At 43.1% G+C, this 18,592-nt stretch overlaps 1 protein-coding gene across 1 annotated transcript; it reads left to right on the forward strand.

Annotated features, from left to right (window-relative positions):
• Positions 1–3,634: 3,634 nt before the first annotated feature.
• LOC142663681 (uncharacterized) lies at positions 3,635–18,145 on the forward strand. The gene is made up of 13 exons (XM_075842436.1): positions 3,635–3,704; positions 8,757–9,861; positions 11,071–11,167; positions 11,291–11,473; positions 11,556–11,799; positions 12,007–12,095; positions 12,186–12,297; positions 13,553–13,692; positions 13,781–13,972; positions 14,055–14,178; positions 14,280–14,377; positions 14,565–14,673; positions 15,357–18,145. Exons 2-13 carry the CDS (start codon positions 8,765–8,767, stop codon positions 16,202–16,204), a joined length of 3,333 nt encoding a protein of 1,110 aa, XP_075698551.1. The 5' UTR covers positions 3,635–3,704; positions 8,757–8,764; the 3' UTR covers positions 16,205–18,145.
• Positions 18,146–18,592: the final 447 nt, after the last annotated feature.

Raw genomic sequence — 18,592 nt, forward strand, 5'->3', positions numbered from 1 at the left:
GCATCGTCATACCCGGGAGAACCCTTTTAACAATTTTTGGGGTGTGTGTCTCCAATGTCATAAGCTTGGCATGACATATTTGCCACTGAATGGCATATCTAGGGAAAAATATAAATTTTTAATTTGCACCATCCGCAGTGCATTCATTTATGGAAAAGACCTGTGGGGTGAAAATGCTCACTACACCTCTTAATAAATGCCTTGAGGGGTGCAGTTTCCATAATGGGGTCACTTCTCAGGGGTTTATTTTTATTATTTCACATCTGAGCCTCTGCAGTTGTGAACCAATACTTTGTAAATCGCCAAATTAGGCCTCCACTCCACATGGTACTCTTCACTCCTGAGCCCTGTCATATGTCCAGGCAAAAGAATAGGGCCACATGTAGGGTGTTTCTAAAACTGGGAAACACCGCATAATAATTAGAGGGATGTCTTGTTATGGTGGCACAAGCCGGGCACCACATATTGGCATATCTATGGAAGAAAATCCCATTTTCACTCTGCAACATCGAGTGAACACTAATTTCTACAAAACACCTGCAGGGTTAAAATGCTTACTACACCCCTTGGTAAATGCATTGAGGGGTGTCGTTTCCAAAATGGGGTCACTTCTGGGGGGTTTCCACTGTTTTGGGCCCACAGGCGCCCAGAAACCAATCCAGCAACATCTGCACTCCAAATGGCGGTCCTTTCCTTCTGAGCCCTGCCGTTTGCCCAAACAGCAGTTTATGACCACATATGGGGTATTGCCGTACTCGGGAGAAATTGCTTTACAAATTTTGGGTTCTTTTTTTCCTTTATTTGTTGAGAAAATGAAAAAATTTGCGCTAAAGCTACGTCTTATTGAAGAAAAAGGACTGTTTTTATTTTCACTGCCTAATTCTAATAAATTCTATGAAACATCTGTGGGGTCAAAATGCTCACTACGCCCCTAGATGAATTCCTCAAGAGGTGTAGTTTCCTAAATGGAGTCCCTTTTTGGGCGTTTTCATTGTTTTGTCCCCTCAGGGGCTTTGCAAATGTGACCTGGCCTCCGCAAACCATTCCTGCTAAATGTGATCTCAAAAAGCCAAATAGTGCTCTTTCCCTTCTAAGCCCTGCCGTGTGTCCAAACAGCCGTTTATTACTACATGTGGGGTATTGTTTTACTCGGGAGAAATTGCTTTACAAATTTTGTGGTGCTTTTTCTCCTTCAGTCCTTCTGGAAATGAGAAAAAATTAGCTAAACCTAGATTTTTTTTGAAAAAATGTAGATTATTATTTTCAGGGCCTACTTCCAATACTTTCTGCAAAAAAACTGTGGGGTCAAATCACTCACTATACCCCTAGATAATTTCCTCAATGGGTATAGTTTCCGAAATGGGGTCACTTGTGGGGGGTTTCCACTGTTATGTCCCCTCAGGGGCTTTGTAAATGTGACATGGCCTCCGCAAACCATTCCTGCTAAATTTGAGCTCCAAAAGCCAAACGGCGCTCTTTCCCTTCTAAGCCCTGCCGTGTCTCCAAACAACCGTTTATTACCACATGTGGGGTAGTGTTTTACTCCGGAGAAATTGCTTTACAAATTTTGCGGTGCTTTTTCTCCTTTAGTCCTTGTGGAAATGAGAAAAAAAATCCCTAAACCTACATTTTCTTTGAAGAAATGTTGATTTTAATTTTCACGGCCTACTTTCAATAATTTCTGTAAAAAACCTGTGCGGTCAAAATGCTCACTACACCTCTAGATAATTTCCTTGAGGTGTCTAGTTTCCCAGATGGGGTCACTTTTGGGGGATTTTCACTGTTTTGGCACCGCAAGAGCCCTTCAAACCTGACATGATGCCTAAAATTTATTCTAACAAAAATAAGGCCCCAAAATCCACTAGGTGCTCCTTTGCTTCTGAGGCCAGTGCTTCATTCCAGTAGCACGCTACGGCCACATGTGGGATATTTCCTAAAACTGCAGAAACTGGGCAACAAATATTGAGTTGCATTTCTCTGGTAAAACCTTCTGTGTTATAAAAAAAAATTGTATTAAAAATTTCTTTCTGCAAAAAAATATGAAATTTGTAAATTTCACCTCTACTTTGCTTTAATTCCTGTGAAATGTGTAAAGGGTTAAGACATTTTCTAAATGCTGTTTTGAATACTTTGAGGGGTGAAGTTTATAAAATGGGGTGACTTTTTTGGGGTTTCTAATATATAAGGCCCTCAAAGCCACTTCACAACTGAACTGGCCCCTGTAAAAATAGCCTTTTGAAATTTTCTTGAAAATGTGAGAAATTGCTGCTAAAGTTCTAAGCCTTGTGAGGTCATAGAAAAATAAAAGAATGATCAAAAAACGATGCCAATCTAAAGTAGACATATGGGGGATGTTAATTAGCAACAATTTTGTGTGGTATAACTGCCTGTCTTACAAGCAGATACATTTACATTGAGAAAAATGCTAATTTTTGCAATTTTTCACTTTCATTTTGCGAATTGCATCTGCCGAGTTTTAAAGAAATACGCAGCAAAAAAACGTTTTTAGGTGCGGTATCTACATTTTGATGTGAAAATAGGTGCTATTTCCACATCAAAATGTAAATACCGCACCTAAAAACGCACCATCAAGTGCGGTTTTGGCTGCGGAATTACCTGCGGGTTCAGTGCGGATTTTCCGCATCAAATTACGCAACGTGCGTTTGTAGTCTAAGGCTTTGTTCCCACACACAGGATTCGCTGCGGATTTCCTGTTGCAGAATCTCTAGAAAAACGCTGGTAAATCTGTCACAGAAATCCGCGCCGGTCATGCTGCGAAATTGAAAAACGCGTCGCAGAACACTTTCCGCACGACTTTTGTGCGTTTTTTTCCCGCAGCGTGGGCAGGAGATTTTCTAAATTTCATCCACTTTGCGGCTGCTGTAAATGCTGCGGAATTTCCACACACAATTCCGCAGCTTTTACGCTACGTGGGAACCCGGCCTGACCTTCCCATTCAAATCAGAGGGAAAGTGCAGCGTAGAACGTGTTTTTTACGTGAACGTATTTAACAATGCGTAAAAAAAAAAAGCCTCTGGTCCATTAATTGGCGCGTAAAACGCACCAACTGTTCCCATAGTCAATAGGAGTCCTAATTACGAGCCAAAAAACGCGCAGAAAGCGCACACAGATGCGAAAAAAAATACACCGAAACCGCCTGAATTTGAAAAACCGGTTTACTAATACTCTAGCGTGTTTGACACGTTTTCACGTCTTATTTTTTCAGCGCGGTGCGAACATGCCGTAACTGTACTGATCTTTACACAGGGAGACCTGTAGGTGGAGCTACTGACACACGAAAATTGCGGCAAAATATTAATGCAATTAACCAAACGACCCTTAAATCTAAATATAAGGTTCTATTCACACAGCTGTAAAATTACCGCAAAAGCCTAGCAAAAAGCAGCGCTTTTTGCGACATTGCTGCAAAACCGTTGCAGTAAACCGCACCGTGCTCGTAGACCCTAAAATAAACCGCTATCAATTGAGGGCACGTCTCTGCCCAATGCCCAGACTAATAAGACGAGCGCCGGTCAGAACACTTGTTAATCGGCCATTGCGCATGCGCGCTTGGATAGCTAGCGCTCCGGTGAGGTCACATGACCATCAAGTGCTACGGCAGCGCTGCGGTTGGCTCCGCCCACAGGCCACCTGACCGTGACGTCATCGCAGGTCCTCAAGCGTGCAGGATACGGCAGGTGTAGGTAAGTTAGTGGTCACGGAGGTATGACTTGTATCATCACGTAATACGTGTGTATATATATATATGAGAATGAGGCCAGTGCTATATATTATATACCTGTATATGAGGGTGGAGCTCTGAGATTTGACACGATTGTGATGCTGCCAGATGTTTATGCATTATTTTTTTATATGGTCACTCGTAAACCCAGGTCCTCTGGCTGTAGGGGTGCTGGGAAGTTAACCCCTTGCCCTACAGTGGTGTAGTCCGCAAACCAGACTGTTGTGTAACCGCTGGGCGATGAGCATAGAGTTGTCACACGGGTTGGCCGGGTCATACACTGCAGTTGCGGTTCACTTACAGACGTGCGTTACGGTATTTTCCGACTATGTAATCGCCAGATCTTAGGTTATATATTAACCCGTATACATGATGCGTATATGATAAACGGTACATTATAGACTATTATTTTTATGGCTCTGTCTATTTGTTTCTGGACCGTTTATTTGTTCACATTTTAGCGCCGTTGTTTGGGCACCTTATCGCGGTTTTATTTAGGCCCTTAACAGTTGTCATGTGACCTTATTACTTCGGCAATACCGTATGACGCTATTTGACCAGTATAAACCGGATACAAGGATCGTAACTCTGAAAAAAAAATAGCATACTTACCCAGGTCTTTCTTCTCCTGCGTCCCGCTCGGCCTCCAGGGATGACGTTTCATCCCATGTGACTGTTGCAGCCAATCACAGTCTGCAGTGGTCACATGGGATGAAACATCATCCCAGGAGGCGGGGCTGCAGGAGGTCAGCGGGCCGCGTCACCGTGACAACAGGTAAGTATAGGCTTGTTATCCGCAACGCACATTACTTCCGAAAAACTGCACCACAATTTGGTGCAGTTTTTCAGCCAGGAATTGCCTGCGAATGCGCTGTGTACTTTTACGCAGCCTATCCGTCTTTTGTGAACACGGCCTTCAGTCGACATTAAGGCCTCATGCACACGACCGTATTTTTGTCCACCCGTAAATACTGGCGTAAATACGGGTTCTTGGTCACCCGTATTCCACCCGTATTTACGGGCACGTTTTTGGCTGCAAAATTGCACTGCAGTAATCGGCAGCCCCTTCTCTCTATCAGTGCAGGATAGAGAGAAGGGGCAGCCCTTTTCCGTAGTAAAAGTAAAATAAATTCTTACTTACCGGCCGTTGTCTTGGTGACGCGTCCCTCTCTTGATATCCAGTCCGACCTCCCTGGATGACGCGCGGCAGTCCATGTGACCTCTGCAGCCTGTGATTGGTTACAGTGGTCACATGGACTGTAACGTCATCCCAGGAGGCCGGACTGGAGGAAGAAGCAGGGAGTTCTGGGTAAGTATGAACGTCTTTTTTTTTTTTTTTTTTTTTTTTTTACAGCTTCATCTATATTGTGATCAGAAGTCAATGTCCCGGGTGCTGAAACAGTTACTGCCGATCGTTTAACTCTTTCAGCACCCTGGACAGTGACTATCCCCTGACGTCGCCTAGCAACGCTCCTGTAATTACGGGTGCACACACGTAGTCACCCGTAATTACAGGAGCCCCATAGACTTCTATGGGCTGCCCGTGCCATAATTACGGCCTGAAATAGGACATGTTCTATCTTTTTCAACGGTACGGGCAGCTTCCCGTAAGAAAACGGGAAGGTACCCGTGGCCAATAGAAGTCTATGGGCCCGTAATTACGGGTGTTTTTACGGTCGTGTGCATGAGGCCTTTAGTCATGAAAATGTAATTCTGCTCCCTGGAGCCTCTTTGTACTGTATAGACATTAAGTAGGGTATTGCAAGGACTGAGCCATTTTTTGATTTTTCGCTTTGGTTTTTCACTCCTCGCCTTTCAAGAGCCATAACTTTTTTGTGTTTTTCCGTCCATGGAGCGGTGTGACGGCTTATTGTTTGTGGGGGGAGTTGTAGTTTCTTTTGGCTCTTTAAGTACCATATAATGTACTGGGAAACTGAAAATAAAATCTTTGTGGGCTGAAATTGGAAAAACTTCGATTCCCCCATTCTTTTTTGTTTTTCATTTTTATGGCTTTCATCGTGCGGCTGAATATGATTACGTTGATACCAAATTTATATAGTTATATTTTACTACTTATAAAAAACAAAAAACTTTTTGTTTAAAAAAAATAATAATTTTGCGTCGCCACATTCTGAGAGCCATAACTTTTATATTTTTCAATGGATTGAGCGGCGCGACAGCTTATTTTTTGCGGGACGAGCTGTAGTTTTTATTGGTACGTACAACTTTTTGATCACTTTTTATTAAATTTTATTTGAGATCTAAGGTGACCAAAAATATAAATGTTGGCGTTTTTTTTGTTCTTTACAGCGTTCACCGTGCGAGATAAATAATAATATATTATAATAGTTCGGACTTTTACGGACGCAGCGATACCAATTTGGTATAATTTTTAAATTTTTTACATTTGTTTGTTTTTTACTTTTAATTTTTTTTTCACTACTAATAAATTTATTACAGTTTTTTTTTTTTTTTTTACACATTTTATTAGGCCCCCCTAGGGGGCTTGAACCAGCGATCGTCTATACCAGGGGTCTCAAGCACGCGGCCCGCGGGCCGCATGCGGCCCCTGGGGCTGTCATCTGCGGCCCGCGGGACACAGAGGCACTAGTATCGGCTCTGCTCCGAGACTCTGGAATTCCCTGACATCGCTGTCCACATATGAACAGCGATGTCTGGGGCTTCCCCAGAGCCGGAGTCCCGGGCAGAGCGCTAGTACAGGGAGCATCCACAGAGGGCACTGCGGCAGCATCCACCGAGTGCACTGCGGCACTATCTAAAAAGGGGCTGCCCAATCTTGACATGTGTGTCTGCCACACACTGCTAACTGAACCGCCGGACTGCATTTAGCGAAACTTAAACTGGAAAACTGGATTGTTGAAATAAGCACGTGGAGAAATATCTCAAATTTTAAACCTAGCGGTATTATTATAGTAATGTAGTATTAGTATTATAGTAATGTAGTATTATAGTAATGTAGTATTATTATTATAGTAATGTAGTATTATTATAGTAATGTAGTATTATTATTATTATAGTAATATAGTGTTATAGTAGTTCAAATAACTAATTGATTAACAATAATTTTGTATTGTATCAAATTTGAAAGTAATGCGGCCCGTCAACTTCCCATTTTTTTTATATGCAGCCCACTTACCCGGCCGAGTTTGAGACCCCTGGTCTATACTAATGTATTGCAGTGTATTGTCATTTTTACCGGCCCCTGTTAAACCGTGCCAGAGACAGGGCTTAACAGAGGCAGAGAGAAGGTAGCCCTGGGGGCCTTCATTAGGACCCTGGGCTGCTATGGCTACCATTGGCATCCCCGATCGCGTTGTGGGGGCGCCGATGAGATGTCGGAGAAAGCCGCCCCCTCTTTTCAACGACTCATGCTGCAGTCGCGATTGACCGCAGCATTTGAGGGGTTAAACGGCCAGGAACAGCGAGATCGCTGTTATAGGTGTGGATAGGTGATAATTTTCTGACTACTGGGACCCCCCACCGATCATGAGTACCGAACCCCCAGATCCTCCTCACTACACCCGCCGCAGTGAGGTGTTTAATCTCTATGAGAATGAGGGAATCTGCCGAGTGATGTTTTCATCTTTCCCATGGACTTTAAATGGAGCGGTAGCGTGCATGCTCTACAACCACTCCATTCAATGTCCTACTCACTGCGATCCAGGGGTTCGGGACCCCGGTCCTAGCATTGGGGCCCCTAACGATCAGAAAATGATTACCTATCCTGTGGATCTTTTCTTAGAACTCTAAGGCTATGTTCACACACTTAAAAAAAAGTCTGAAAATATGGAGCTGTTTTCAAGGGAAAACCGCTCCTGATTTTCAACCGTTTTTTTTTAGCAACTTGCGTTTATCGCGGGGTTTTGAAAAACTGCTCAAGAACTGACATGCACTTCTTCTTTTCTCTCAAAAATATGCCGTGTGAACATACCCTCAGTTGTGCCATTCCTGTTATTCCTCCTAGAAATGTATGAATAAATTGACAACTGGGTGTTACCAGTTGAGGGACATGCCCCTTTGACAAGGGGAATGGTAACACCCAGTTGTCAATTTATTCATACATTTCTAGGAGGAATAACAGAGGAGTGGCATAACTTGGGGTATGTTCACACGTACACGTCCAATACGCCTGAAATTACAGAGCTGTTTTCATGCGAAAACAGCTCCGTAATTTCAGCCGTCATGGCATGTTGAGGCGTTTTTCGCAGCGTCCATTACGGATGTAATTGGAGCTGTTTTTCTATGGAGTCAAAGGAAAATGGCTCCAATTACGTCCCAAGAAGTGACAGGCACTTCTTTGACGCAGGTGTCTTTTTTTACGCGCCGTCTTTTGTCAGCGGTGCGTAAAAAAAATGACCGTCGGCACAGAACATCGTAAAGCCCATTCAAATGAATGGGCAGATGTTTGCTGGCGCTTTCAAGCAGTATTTTCGGGCGTAATTCCAGGCATAAAACGCCTGAATTACGTCCGTAAATAGTGCGTGTGAACATAACCTTAGAGTTCTAAAATGCTCCATAATTGTTATTTCATGGTCAATACGATTATTCACTAAAACAGACGTCAGGAGGGTGACAGGTTTTCTTGAAGGAATACTCCTGACCTGTATTTTTGTAAAGATTTGTATTTCCCATTAAATAACATTGCTCAAGCATCTTTAGTCTCTGTGTTATGATGGTCCTCTGTTATTCCTCTTGGAAATGTATTATTAATAAATTCACATCTGGGTCAGGTGTTATCATTCCTCATGTCAATAGGCTGTGTCCCTATCCAATCAGACACAGTGTGAGAGGACATGCCCCATTGACAAGGTAACTGATGGTAACCTATTCATACATTTCCAGGAGGAATAACAGAGGAAAGATAGAATGCAGCTGCTTAAGAAAAGATGCTCCATAATTGTTATTTCATAGGAATTGCAAGTAGGAGAGGTGACCCGTCCTCTTGGATGATCTCATATAGTGGTATATAAATGTCGTCTTCTCTTTCTGACAGTTATTAGCATGCCGGCGTGCTTCGTCCACGGATGTTGGTATCACTGGAAGAAAGATGATGATGTCATACTCCATTCTTTTCCTCATGAATTTGAGCTCATCAAGAACTGGCTCCTCCACTTAAACCAGGAACTGGGTGACATAGACCAACTAGCCGAGAAAATATCCAATTCCAAAAAAGGATCCTATAGAATTTGCTCAAAACACTTCCGGCCAGAAGATTATGAAGTACGAGGAAGTTCAAGACTTCTTAAAAAAACTTCCTTTCCCTCCATTTTTCCAAAAACATTACCTACTTCACGTGTACGGAGAAGAAAAAAAAAGAAAAACCCTTTTGCCCACTTGGGTGCAGATGTCTTTAATGAGGAGGACTTCACGTTGGCTCAGAGGTTAATGTTAATGCCCGAAAGCCCGTTTTTCTCCACCGGCGTTAACAACTTTTTGTCTGAACATTCTTACTCGTCTGTCCCTCGAGAAGGAACGTCTACCACACAGAACGTGGGAACCAACACTGAATATTTCCCAGGTCAAAGACATAAAAATATCCAAACTTACCACCTCATCCGCAAAAGCAGCAAGAGAATCCAAGTGTGTCGGCGCTCGTCCCAGCGCAGCTTTGGCGTCCAGTGTAGTTTGGTTCCACTACCACCTTTGCAATGTTTTTCAGATTCTGGAAATTACACCAAAAAATGCTCAAGTCCTCCTGCGGATCCTGTCTATGTACCAATGGAGGAGGATGACGTGGAGGAGGAAGAAGTGGAAGAAGAGGGCGATGATGTGGAGGAGGATGACGTAAAGGAAGAGGAAGACGATAGTGAAATGTTAAATTTAGACGGTAGTCTTGACCCAACAGACTTGGACCATTCCGGTCTTTATAGAACTATCACAGTGGGAAAGAATAATCCAGAAACGGATTTCGGAGAATATCAAAGAGGGTCGACACTGCCGGTTAAGTCATTAGGCACCAATAACCACTCATCACATCTGTGGGACAGTCAGCCCGTAGTTACAAATATGACCGATGAGAACAACCTGCACCTCCTAACCCAACAGCCGAGAGGTGGGATATGGCCATTAGAACCAAATGCTGGGTACCGAATTCCTAGGTAGGTAAAAAAAATTCTCAGTAAAAGAGGACCTGTCACTAGGTCATATGACTGGTTTGCTGATCTGAATAGCGCTGTCTCCCTGATTCCAGCGCTGTTTTTCTCTTTTTTCCTGGACCCTCCCGTTCCAGAGATATGGCCACTGTTGTGTTGACTCCCTATATGCTAATTTGCTGTAGTTAGCCAACAAGGTGTGAACTACCCTTAAGCTGCCTCGCGCTGATTGTTCAGCATCAGAGGCAGGGAAGCTAGCTCCACCCCCTTGGCTAACTACAGCAAATTATCATCTAGTGAGCCAACACAACAGTGGCCATATCTCTGTAATGGGGGAGTCCAGAAAAAAAAGAAAAACAGCGCTGGAATCAGGGAGACAGCGCAATTCAGGTCAGTAAACCAGTTCAACTTATATGATCTAGTGACAGGTCCTCTTTAACGTTTCTAAATAGTTGTATAATCATGTTCTACACATTTGAGTTGATCTTTAGCATACTCTCCTGCAAGGTCTTTTTTAAGGCCCGACATTACCAGGTCAATGCCGCACGTTATTTTATCATCTGTTAGCATGGGTATACATCTGCCTCGTTGACCTCAACTCTAAGAGCACTCTCTCAAAGGGGTTCCCACTACCAGACAACTGATGACCTATCTACCGGAGCAGCTGATCGGTGCCCCCAGGTGTCTGACCCGCACCGATCTGCTGCTCCAGCTGCCTGTGGGCATCGGAAGTTATTGCAATGTACAGAGCCGGAAGCAGTTTGCTCCGTACATTACATAGCGTCCGTACTGCAGCTCTGTTCCAATTCACTTGATTAGGAGCGGTACGCGAGCTGTGCCGCTATTCTGTGACCGGAGGAGCCATCTGCTCCCGGCATGGACGTCCGGTGCTCCGCAGGCAGCCAGAGTAGCTGATCAGCGTGGGGTCCGGGTGTCGGACCCGCACCGATCATATACTGATTAACCGGTGGATAAGTCATCAGTTGTCCGGTAGTGGACAACCCCTTTAAATTGCTTGCTGGAATGTGTCCACGCACCTTCAAGAGATCAGGCCGCCATCTTCTACATCCTGACTTATTTACCTGCCAGAAAAAGAACACTTGAATACAAATATATGAGTGTGTATGTATCAGTGGATGCAAATCGGGACGTAAATCACTATGAAACCATACATAAATAGAAAATGACTCCTTTATCCCATCCATGTCCCTGCAGTACAGGATCTTCCCAGGTGACCCCTCCGTATAAACTACTTCACAATACGAAGATGTTAAACCTCACCCTGGAAGTCATCTTCCTGCTTAGCGGGCAGGTGAGGAATTCTGGGAATTATGTAACATGACGTCTCTCATCTCTGTTCATAAGACAAGGCTACGACTAGAGGGGAAAGTGACGGTATATAGTGATATTTAACAGCGTCTCTCTCCATATATAGGATTATACAATTAGGAATAAGTCATGTGGTGAGTATTTAACACCCAGAAGTCGCTCTCGTCGAAATAGCAGTGTCCTGAGCCTCATTATGGAGCCTCCACCTCACTCACTGACACATGAGAGAAACAATGAGCAGGAGATCCTGGAACTCACCAACAAGATCCTTCATCTGCTGACTGGAGAGGTGAGGACTACCGGGAATGCTGGGACATTATATAGTGACGCTATGAAGGTGTCGGGATGATGACTGTCTCATTGTGTGTCAGGTTCCTATAAGGTGTCAGGATGTCACCGTCTATTTCTCCATGGAGGAGTGGGAGTATATAGAAGGACACAAGGATCAGTACAAGGACATCATGATGGAGGACCACCGGCCCCTCACATCACCGGGTAAGAGGGATCTGTACAAGGACGTCATGATGGAGGACCACCGGCCCCTCACATCACCGGGTAAGAGGGATCTGTACAAGGACGTCATGATGGAGGACCACCGGCCCCTCGAATCTCCGGGTAAGTCAAATCGGAGCAGAGATGCAGTATTGCTTCCAGAACCAACCGATGCAAAGCTTCCGGCAGCCGGAACAGCTGATCGTGCGGGGTCCGGTGTCGGACCCCCACCGATCATACACTGATGACCTATCCTATGGATAGGTCATCAGTATGAAAAACCATCCCGTTCCCATACAACCCCTTTAAATCACTCTGATTTCCATACAGATCAATCCATTAAGAGAAATAGACCAGAAGGATTTTCCAGACCTCAGGATTGTTCAGAGGAAAATCAAAATGTCACAATGGATCATCAGGTAAATGGAGCTCCCGCCAAGTACCAGCTTGGAGATCTACTATATGATCTTTAGAAGGGTTGTTCATTATTTGTTGTATATGTGACTCAGGGTGAAGACTTGATTGTAGTACAAGTTGAAAACATGGAGGATGAAGAAATGATATGTATGTTGGGAGATCAGCAGTGTAAGGATGAGAATATTCCTGTCACTATCTACTTAGGTGAGTAGCAAAAGAATCCTGGTTTGCCCTCGGTCTGTCACTAAATAATCTCTTCTTCGACACTTCTGTCTGACAGTGCATGCTAACAAGGGTGAAGTATCTGCTCAGCAGGAAGCTTGAAGGGGTTTTCCCATAATCAACATTTATTACCTATACACAGGATAGGTGATAAATATCTGATCGGTGGGGGTCTGACCGCTGGGACCCCCACCGTTCACGAGAATGGGGCTTCCCTTGCCGTTCCTGGGAACCCCATAGGTGGTCGAGCATGTGCATCCCTATGGGGCTCCCAGGAACTGCAAGGTAAACCCATTCTCGTGATGGGTGGGGGTCCCAGATCTTTCTTTGGTCCGGGGTGTCCATTCTCCCTCTGATGTCTATGACTTTGGTAATGTCTTTGATTATTAGATTTGATACATTCTGGATCTAAGAGATTAAAGGGGTTATCCAGGGTTTTAAAATCAATGACCTATCTTTAGGACAGGCCATCACTACAAGATCAGTGGGGGTCCGACTCTTATCACCCCTGCCAATCAGCTGTTTGAAGGGGCAGCGGCGCTCATACGAACACTGCAGCCTCTTCATTGTTTCCACGGTTCTCCTCGTTTGTACTTGCTCGCGCCGTTACATTTGTAGCGCTCCGTGCAAGGTATCGGACCACTGTCCCATTCACTTGAATGGGGCCGTCCTGCATTTTCCCGCACAGTGGGTAGCTGGTAGCGTCGATCAGTAAGGTATAGACCGTCAAAGCCACATACCATCACGTTATGAGTGCGGAAATCCCTTTTAACTTTCAACTCTGTGCCTCCTCCAGTGGACAGGGCTTTGAATTTCCTTCGGATATTCTAAGTTTGATAAAGTATTTTTTTTTCCAGCTCTGAAGGAGACCTAAATCTACATGTATTTGCTTCTTCTTTTTGTCTTGATCTTCCCCTCATTTACAATGTTTCCTTTCCAGCCCGCTCGTTCTGGACATCCACCAGTTATGATCCCTTCTTACTAAAACTTTTTTGATTCGGTGTAATGCCCTATTTTGCGTTTATCCAGTTATATGGCCTACAATTGTTCCAGAGGTGTTTGCAATAGAGCGGTTTCTGCACATATATGGTTGTGCAAATGCTACCAGGCTCGTATTCCAGTGTCTACAAAACAGAGTTCATAAAATTCTCAATTAGTGAAAGGCTTTCACAAAACACGATGTCCGCATATAAGTTTTAGCATCTGAATTATTATTTCTTTTTTTTCAACCATTCAGATTCCTGCAGTTCATCATCTCCATTGAATTATCTTCAAAAAACTATCCAAAAGTCTGACCCATCAAGGAAGGACGGGGATGAAATGACCAAGAGGATACTGAATATCACCCTGAAGATCATCTACCTGCTGACCGGAGAGGTGAGGGATTCTGGGAATTATGCCATGACTGAAGAGGTGGGAGATTTTCAGAAAGTATCTAGTGATATCAGTGTCTCTTCATACACAGGATTACACCGTAACGAAGAAGACATCTGGTGAGTGTCCGACCCCCAGCGGCTATTCCAGTATTTCAGGAGGATGGGGCAGGAGCCAGAGCCCCGTTATGGAGCTTCCCCCACACTCACTGGTAAATGAGGCCGACAATAATCAGAAGATCATCGACCTTGTCAACAAGATCATTCATCTGCTGACCGGAGAGGTGAGGACTACCGGGAATGCTGGGATATTATATAGTAACGCTATGAAGGTATCGGGATGATGACTGTCTCATTGTGTGTCAGGTTCCTATAAGATGTCAGGATGTCGCCGTCTATTTCTCCATGGAGGATCGGGAGTATATAGAAGGACACAAGGATCTGTACAGGAACGTCATGATGGAGACTCGTCAGCCCCTTGATTTAACAGGTAGGAGGAGACTTTCCATAATTTTACAGCAGAGAGCATCACCTAGAACACACCGATCATCACATATAAACCTATTTAGTCACCATGTGTTCTTCCTACAGATGACACGAGTGAGAGAAATACACCAGAGAGATGTCCCAGTCCTACTTATTCCGAGGATTGTCCCGAGGAACATCACGATATCCCAGTGGATGATCAGGTAAATGGAGTTGAGGTCTTGCCAGATACCAACCTGGATTTTCTCTCTGTTTCTTCCATACTTCTTTCAAGGATCTCTATTCTTTAAGCTGAGATTTTGATTAGTTTTGTGAGAATTATTAAATAGTATGTTTTTTACAATTGCTTAGGCTTCCTGAATTTTTAACTTTTTATTATTTTTCGGGCAGGATCATGACTTTTTTATTATTAAAGTTGAAGATCTGGAGGAAGAAGGAATGTACGTTATGGGCGACCAGCAGTGTAAAGCGGAAGACATTTCTACAGATATTGGCACAGGTAAGAGCGGTTTCTATAAGGACTGTTTTCAAGAATTGGCACATATTCGATAGTGGTCAAAAAGTGAGCCCGGAAATTGTAGGCTCTATTGTGGGTAAAATGTTAGAGAATTTTCTAAGAGATTCTATCCTGGAATGTTTCAATGAGAATAAAGGTGTAATTCTATATCGGCATTGGTTTATGAGGGATCGGTCCTATCAAACGAATCTGATCGGCTATATTGGAGTCGAAAGGAATTTTTCTCTTAACATGAGGAAAATTGGCTTTTTCCTCGTAGGGGTTTTGCCTTCCTCTGGATCAGCTTTGCAGAATAATAGGCTGAACTGGATGGACATATGTCTTTTTTCAGCCTTACAAACTGATACCCAGTAGTGAAGTCGGAGCCATTGGTCCCTGTTCGGTGTAATCTCTTTCACAAAAATTATGGTTGAGTTGGAGTCAACTGCCTCTAGCCCTACAAAGGCTATGATGATCACAATGGCTAGTACTTCATATGATTTCAAATTTTTGTCATAAAGGGGAAGGGGCCTTTAGTAGGACCCAGTAGATTACGCAGAGGTTGTATGTAGCCGTAACAAGGTTGTGTGCATGAGGCCTTAGTTTCGGGGGGGTTTAGCCTCTCCCACAAACGTTCTGGTATTTCTTGAATGCTGAGTCTACAATATTTTCTTTTTCTTTCCTAGAACACAAAATTAGATATTCGTGTGCTGAATGCGGCAAGTTGTTTACTGATCAATTGCATTTTTTTGACCATCAAAAAACCCACTTGGAGGAGAAGCCATATATATGTTCGGAATGTGGACAATGTTTTATACTTAGACAAGACCTTGAGAGGCATCAGAGCGTTCATAGAGACGAGAAACCATTTCCATGTCTCGAATGCGGGAATTGCTTTACCCAGAACTCGGATCTTGTTGAGCACCAGAGAATTCACACAGTAGAGCGGCCGTTTTCATGTTTTGAATGTGGAATATCCTTCACCGAGGAGTCATATCTTGTTAAACATCAAAAAGTTCATACAGACGAGAAGCCATTTTCTTGTTCGGATTGTGGGAAATCATTTACACTTAAAGTTTACCTTGAGAGTCATCAAAAAATTCACTCCGGGGAGAAGTCGTTTTCATGTAAAGAATGTGGAAAATGTTTCGGTAAAAAATCCGATCTTGTTGTACATCAGAGAACTCACACAGGGGAGAAACCATATTCATGTCCGGAATGTGCCAAATGCTTTTCCCAGAAATCCGATCTAGCTAAACATCAGAGATTTCACACTGGAGAGAAGCCATTTTTATGCTTAGACTGTAGGAAACGGTTTTCCCAGAAATCGGATCTGGTTAAACATCAAAGAACTCACACAGGAGAGAGACCTTTTTCGTGTTTAGAATGTGGGAAACGTTTTACCCAGAAATCAGTCCTTGTTCAACATCAAAGAATACATACAGGGGAGAAACCATTTTCATGTAGTGTGTGTGGGAAATGTTTCACCCACCGGTCAAATTTTGTAAAGCATAAGGTTCTTCACACACGTTAAAGAGTCACTCAAAATGTACCACATCCTCAAGTTCTATATGTTTGATCAAGGTGGATAAGAAACGGAATTACAAGATACTGTCATTGTTTTTTTGTAGTAGTGGAGCGGCGGTCTCACCCTTTAGGACCTTCTGCTTATCGATGTATTTTTCGACAAGTTTGAGATCCCCCAAGCTGAAGAGGAGGGAAAGTATGGAGCTGGTGTCAGCTGTACGTTACAACCGACACTTCACTGCAACAAGCGGGATAGAAGATGACTACAATCTCGCTAAGCCATTATAAAGGGTGAGATGTCCCCCTCCGAATGCCCAACGCGGGTGTCGAAGAAATCGCGGGGTCCCGGTGGTTGTAATGGCAGCTTGGGTGCCTAATGAAGGCCTCAAGGTCTGCTATCTTTGAGCTCTTATTAATACTAATAGGAGCCGGTGAAAACATATACAGCAATAGATTAGTATTGTAGTAAATCGTGCAAGCGATCCACCAATCCCTGTTTGAAGTTCGCTACCGCGACAAAACAGAAAGATGGTAAATTAAAAATGTTTTTATATATTTAACAAAAAACATTAAAATTTAAAAAAAACAAAATTTTTTCCATTAAAACCAGTCTAAAAAAATAATGATCATAGCATTCGTATCACCGCATTCGGCAAAGCCTGAGCTGTTACAATATAACATTATTTAACCTGCAATAATATATATATTAAAACTGCCAAAATTGCTGTTTTTTAGTTGCCTCATCTCCCAGAAAAAATTGAATATAAAGCGATCAATAAGTCTTATTTACCCCAACAGCTTTTATTTGTATCAATGAAAGCGAAACGTCGCCCCACAAACAAAATAAGCCCGAACACCACTCAATCTACAGAAAAATACAAAAAGTTATGGCTCTCAGAATGTGGTGACACAAAACAAATTTTATTATTAAAGGGTAACTAAACGTTTGACAAACTTCTGACATGTCATAGTGACATGTCAGAAGTTTGGATCGGTGGGGGTCCGAGCACTGAGACCCCCACCAATCGCTAGAACGAAGCAGCTGAAGTGCTCGTGTGAGTGCTCAGACACTTTTTGTTTCCTTTCGGCTTTTTCTGGAAATCAATGTATCGGAGTACGGACTCAATAGAAAGTCTATGAGCTCGTACCCCGATACATCGGCTTTCCGGAAAAAGACTAACAAAAACGAAGCGGTTGAGCGCTCACACAGGGCTTCAGCCGCTTCGCCTTAGCGATTGGTGGGGTCTTCGTGCTCGGACCCCCACCAATCAAAACTTGTCAGAAGTTTGTCGAACGTTTAGTTACCCTTTAACAATTTTTTCCTTGTAATGTAGTAAAACATAAAAAAACTATATAAATTTGGTATCGACTTAATCGTATTGACCCGCAGAATAAAGTTACAATTTTATTTTTCCCGCATGGTGAACGCAGAAAAAACAAAACCCAAAAGCAATTGAGAAATCATTTTCTTTTTCCCATTCCACCCCACAAATTTCTTTTCAGGTTCCTGGTACATTAAATGGTGCCGTGGAAAAACGAGATCTCATCCCGCAAAAAAAAAAAAGCCCTCCTGCGGCTGTAGTATAAAAAGGTTATGGCTTTTGGAAGGTGGGGAGGAAAAAACGAAATTGAAAAATGACTGCTGCAGGAAGGGGTTAAAGGTGCCCGGAAATCAAACACTAATGCACTCCAGGAAAACAACACTTTTTATTGGCACCTATTCACATGTAAAAGCTATTGTCAGATTTCTATTCCGAAAGGATCTTATTAAACAGAATATATTCCTACATCTCCAAAGGGGATCTCCGCTGATGTGTTTATTTGATTCCTTCGAGAATATTCACTAAACATTGTTCCTAGATATGAATTATGTTTTTTTTGCGTGATCTCTACCTTCTCCTGTGTGGTTTTATTTTTGTACTGGAATTTATTGGTGAATATTCTTTCAGTAACGTGTCCGGCTGTTTTACATGCATTAGATACTAATGGGAAAAAAAAGCCTGTGTGTGTCTACGAGATGGCAAGAAAGCCACGTGGAAATTTAAAAACTACGATTTGACACCATTCGGGAACAGCTTGGTGTCCAACTCCATGACCTATTATTAGGGTCTGTTCACACACTTAGCAAAATACGTCTGAAAGTATGGAACGGTTTTCAAGCGAAAAACAGCTCCTGATTTTCAGACGTTTTTGTAACCACTCGCGTTTCTTGTTGTGTATTTTACAGCCATTATTGGAGCTGTTTTTCAATGGAGTCAATGGAAAACGGCTCCAAAAACGTCCCAAGAAGTGACCTGCACTTTTTCGCAGGCGTCTTTTTTTTACGCACCGTATTTTGACAGCGACATGTAAAATTAAGCCTCGTGGGAACAGAACACTGTAAATCCCATTGCAA

The sequence above is a fragment of the Rhinoderma darwinii genome, chromosome 11 (assembly GCF_050947455.1).
Source record: "Rhinoderma darwinii isolate aRhiDar2 chromosome 11, aRhiDar2.hap1, whole genome shotgun sequence".
NCBI lineage: Eukaryota > Metazoa > Chordata > Amphibia > Anura > Rhinodermatidae > Rhinoderma > Rhinoderma darwinii.